Source organism: Lactuca sativa, chromosome 5, assembly GCF_002870075.4.
Source record: "Lactuca sativa cultivar Salinas chromosome 5, Lsat_Salinas_v11, whole genome shotgun sequence".
NCBI classification, from domain to species: domain Eukaryota; kingdom Viridiplantae; phylum Streptophyta; class Magnoliopsida; order Asterales; family Asteraceae; genus Lactuca; species Lactuca sativa.
This window is the reverse complement of record NC_056627.2, coordinates 82208037-82213036: the sequence shown is the minus strand read 5'-3', so window position 1 is coordinate 82213036 and position 5000 is coordinate 82208037. Positions and strand designations below refer to the sequence as shown.

At 33.7% G+C, this 5000-nt stretch overlaps 2 protein-coding genes and 1 pseudogene across 2 annotated transcripts in view; all 3 read left to right on the top strand.

The window, feature by feature from the left end:
• LOC128126401 (acetyl-coenzyme A carboxylase carboxyl transferase subunit beta, chloroplastic-like) overlaps positions 1-1210 on the top strand; it is a 1943-nt gene extending 733 nt beyond the window's left edge. Inside the window, exon 1 of the mRNA XM_052764221.1 lies at positions 1-1210. This exon is cut by the window's left edge and continues 733 nt beyond it. Within this exon, the coding sequence (XP_052620181.1) occupies positions 1-990 (990 nt within the window). The 3' untranslated portion in view covers positions 991-1210.
• A 615-nt stretch (positions 1211-1825) lies between these two features.
• On the top strand, positions 1826-3199 carry LOC128126408 (photosystem I assembly protein Ycf4). Its single transcript, XM_052764228.1, has one exon. The coding sequence runs from the start codon at positions 2191-2193 to the stop codon at positions 2743-2745; it is 555 nt and encodes a 184-aa protein (XP_052620188.1). The 5' UTR covers positions 1826-2190; the 3' UTR covers positions 2746-3199.
• A 193-nt stretch (positions 3200-3392) lies between these two features.
• LOC128126412 (cytochrome f-like) overlaps positions 3393-5000 on the top strand; it is a 2448-nt pseudogene continuing 840 nt past the window's right edge.

Genomic DNA, 5000 nt, shown 5'->3' with positions numbered 1-5000 from the left:
AGTAACGAGAATTCCAGTAACGAAAATTCCAGTAACGAGAATTCCAGTAACGAGAATTCCAGTAACGATTACATTTCTAGTTCCATTTCTAGTCAAAGTGAAAATAGTAGTCAAAACGAGGATATCACAACGAGTGATCAAACTATACCAGAAAGTTCTACTCATATGGGTGTAACTCAACAATACCGGCATTTGTGGGTTCAATGCGAAAATTGTTATGGATTAAATTATAAGAAATTTTTTAAATCAAAGATGCATCTTTGTGAACAATGTGGATATCATTTGAAAATGAGTAGTTCAGATAGAATCGAACTTTTGATCGATCCGGGCACTTGGGAGCCTATGGATGAAGACATGGTCTCTCTGGATCCCATTGAATTTCATTCGGAGGAGGAGCCTTATAAAAATCGTATCGATTCTTATCAAAGAAATACAGGATTAACCGAGGCTGTTCAAACAGGCAGAGGGCAACTAAACGGTATTACCGTAGCAATTGGGGTTATGGATTTTCAGTTTATGGGAGGTAGTATGGGATCCGTAGTCGGGGAGAAAATTACCCGTTTGATTGAATACGCTACTAAAGAATTTCTACCTCTTATTATAGTGTGTGCTTCCGGAGGGGCACGCATGCAAGAAGGAAGTGTGAGCTTGATGCAAATGGCTAAAATATCTTCTGCTTTATATGATTATCAATCAAATAAAAAGTTATTCTATGTACCAATTCTTACATCTCCTACTACCGGTGGGGTGACAGCTAGTTTTGGTATGTTGGGGGATATCATTATTGCCGAACCCAATGCCTACATTGCCTTTGCGGGTAAAAGAGTAATTGAACAAACATTGAATAAAACAGTACCCGAGGGTTCACAAGCGGCCGAGTATTTATTCCAGAAAGGCTTATTCGATCTAATCGTACCACGTAATCCTTTAAAAAGCGTTCTGAGTGAGTTATTTCAACTACACACTTTCTTTCCTTTGAATCAAAATTAGAACATTAAGTTCAATTATTTTGAGCAAACAAGTAATTAGTTTATCGGAATCCAAGTTAAAATTAGACGAATGGGGTTTTCTTTGTTGGCATAAGATCTAATTATATAAAGAATAAAAAGTCACAGAAAATCCGCCCCTTTTTCTATATTCCTGATTATTGATCAAGAAGCCTCTATTAACAAGATAAAAGATGAAATTCTTATTTTCGTGAAATTAGGCAAACCAAAAAAATATACTCTTCTCGTCATATATAATGAAAATCTATAAAATATAGAATTTTTTCTTTTTTTTATATCTTACGATAATCCTATTTTGACTAAGAATCCCTGATGGATGGGATTCTAACAAACCCTTCAATATATTCAATATAAATAGAATCTAATTAATTTTTAAGAAACTTTTTGCTTAGTAAATGAAATTCGAAGACAAGAGCAAAAAATGAAGAAAATAATATCTCATCCATATCCTTTCAAATCTTTCATGTAGAAAGATCAAAAACTACATTATATACTCACTTAGATAGATACTTATATTTATACTTAATAGCTATTAAGTAATAATAATAATTCCAATTTAGAATTATCAAATTATAATAAGATATCTTTATATATAATAAGATATCTTTATATTATAAATATAAAATATAAATAATAATAACAGGTACAAATAGTAAATCGAGGTAGCCATTCTATGACAACTCTTAACTTTCCCTCTGTTTTGGTGCCTTTAGTAGGCCTAGTATTTCCGGCAATCGCAATGGCTTCTTTATTTCTTCATGTTCAAAAAAACAAGATTGTTTAGAGCCGATGGCACAAAATCACATCTATTTTTTTTTTCAAAACTGACGCTTGTATCATAACACAGATATCTATTTAGCAAAATATGGTATAAGCGGCTTCCGCCGAAAAACTCTTATGTCTCCAGAAAATGCTATAGGGATCAATGGATTCTAGCTATTTTCAAATAGACCCGAATTGACGGATAGCTGAACTGTAAAGTTGGTCTATCTATTTGGCTATCTTTAGTGAGATCGTACGAAGGGTATGTTATTAGTTTAGATCTAACGAATTTAATGAATTACTCCTAAAGGATCACATCAAACTAGTGCTAGTTGATGCGAGTTACTTCGGAAAAAAAAGGACTAAAGTCAAATTCATTTGGGGTATTCTCTCAATTCCAAAAAAATCAACTGGATCAAGTATGAGTTGTCGATCAGAACATATATGGATAGAACCTATAACGGGGGCTCGAAAAACAAGTAATTTCTGCTGGGCTGTTATCCTTTTTTTAGGTTCATTAGGATTCTTGTTGGTTGGAACCTCGAGTTATCTTGGTAGAAATTTGATATCTTTATTTCCGTCTCAGGAAATAGTTTTTTTTCCACAAGGAATTGTGATGTCTTTCTACGGAATCGCGGGTCTTTTTATTAGCTCCTATTTATGGTGCACAATTTCGTGGAATGTAGGTAGTGGTTATGATCGATTTGATAGAAAAGACGGAATAGTGTGTATCTTTCGTTGGGGATTTCCTGGAAAAAATCGTCGGGTCTTCCTCCAATTTCTTATAAAAGATATTCAGTCTGTCAGAATAGAAGTGAAAGAAGGTATTTATGCTCGTCGTGTCCTTTATATGGATATCAGAGGCCAGGGAGCCATTCCATTGACTCGTACTGATGAGAATTTTACTCCACGGGAAATGGAACAAAAAGCTGCTGAATTGGCCTATTTCTTGCGTGTACCAATTGAAGTATTTTAAGAAATGAGCCGGAATGCTTTCTCAGCAGGAGGGCAAAAACGCAAGAATGCTCTTTTTCCATAACATAACTTAATTGAGGTTTCTTCAGAACATTCATTCGAGTCAAAGCAAACATATATGGAACAAGTATAAAAAAAACTATTTTGGGGATCTTTTAGATGTATCGATTTAGATGTATCGAAATATACATAACTCAATTCAATAAAAAAATAAGAAACAAATCGAAATATCTCATAATCAACCATTTAGAAATAAGGAAATTCCACCCTTTTTAACTTGTTGGAATTGAGACTTTAGAGATCATATCTTGTAATTTTTTCGAAGCTTATTTTTATACTTTTTGTGCTCCTTAATGACCAAAAAATTGAATCTCTTATAATGATAATTAGCAAATTTATGTCGTTTTTTGCCACTCATTTTTCACAATATTCTTCAGAAATTTCCCTCAATTATTCTATCCCTGACTACTCATAGTAAGTTCAATTTTTTCGAAATATTAGAGATTTTTATATAATGATAGAAAAGGAGTTCTTTCGTCTCAAAATCTGAATAATATTATTCATTATTTCAATTTTTCTGGGCATTCATCGAAAGGAGATATGTGCTTCGAATTTGACCAATTGAGATATAGGTAAACAGTATTTTTTGATTATTTATCCATTCCAATTTTTCGTCTATTTCTGTATTTTTTTCTAAATTCATAGGTTCGATAACTTGTAATAGAACTGATGCGGGAGAGAAATATTAGATTACATAGAGTCGACGAATGAGATAGGTTCATTAACAATTCAGAGATGAAAAAATGGAAAAAAAGAAAGCATTCACTCCTCTTTTATATCTTGCATCTATAATATTTTTGCCCTGGTGGATTTCTCTCTCATTTCAAAAAAGTATGGAATCCTGGGTTACTAATTGGTGGAATACTAGGCAATCCGAACCTTTTTTGAATGATATTGAAGAAAAGAGTATTCTAGAAAAATTCATAGAATTAGAGGAACTCCTCTTCTTAGAGGAAATGATTAAGGAATACTCGGAGACACATCTACAAAACCTTCGTATAGGAATTCACAAAGAAACAATCCAATTAATCAAGATACACAACGAGGGTCGTATTCATACGATTTTGCACTTCTCGACAAATATAATCTGTTTCATTATTCTAAGTGGTTATTCTCTTTTGGGTAATAAAGAACTTGTTATTCTTAACTCTTGGGTTCAGGAATTCCTATATAACTTAAGTGACACAATAAAAGCTTTTTCTCTTCTTTTATTAACTGATTTATGTATCGGATTTCATTCGCCCCATGGTTGGGAACTGATGATTGGCTTTGTCTACAAGGATTTTGGATTTGTTCATAATGAGCAAATTATATCTGGCCTTGTTTCCACTTTTCCAGTCATTCTAGATACAATTTTCAAATATTGGATTTTCCGTTATTTAAATCGCGTATCTCCGTCACTTGTAGTGATTTATCATTCAATGAATGACTGAAAAATTATCTACCTAATCCAATTAGAATGTTTCTTACTTTGCAGTTGTACATAAGCAAAGCATTGAAAATCGTACTCACTCTTTATCTTTCTACCCATCCCGAAGATTCATCCTATATATTAATCCAGTCAAATTATTCCAGTAAATAACAGAATCGTGGATAGGAAACTCCATTAGTGACCTACCCCAATTTATTGTATAAATTTTCGGGATCAATGGTTGGACCATGCAAACTAGAAATAATTTTTCTTGGATAAAGGAACAGATTACTCGATCTATTTCCGTATCGCTCATGATATATATCATAACTCGTGCATCCATTTCAAATGCATATCCCATTTTTGCGCAGAAGGGCTATGAAAATCCACGAGAAGCGACTGGACGTATTGTATGCGCCAATTGCCATTTAGCTAATAAACCAGTGGATATTGAGGTTCCGCAAACGGTACTTCCCGATACTGTATTTGAAGCAGTTGTTCGAATTCCTTATGATATGCAACTGAAACAAGTTCTTGCTAATGGTAAAAAAAGGGGCTTTAAATGTGGGGGCTGTTCTTATTTTACCAGAGGGTTTTGAATTAGCCCCTCCCGATCGTATTTCCCCCGAGATAAAAGAAAAGATGGGCAATCTGTCTTTTCAGAGCTATCGGCCAAATCAAAAAAATATTCTTGTCATAGGCCCTGTTCCTGGTCAGAAATATAGTGAAATCACGTTTCCTATTCTTTCCCCGGACCCCGCTACTAAGAAAGACATTCACTTCTT

What these genes read in the sequence shown, in the direction of transcription:
- LOC128126408 (XM_052764228.1), top strand. Translation starts at nt 2,191, where the DNA reads ATGAGTTGTCGATCAGAACATATATGGATAGAACCTATAACGGGGGCT.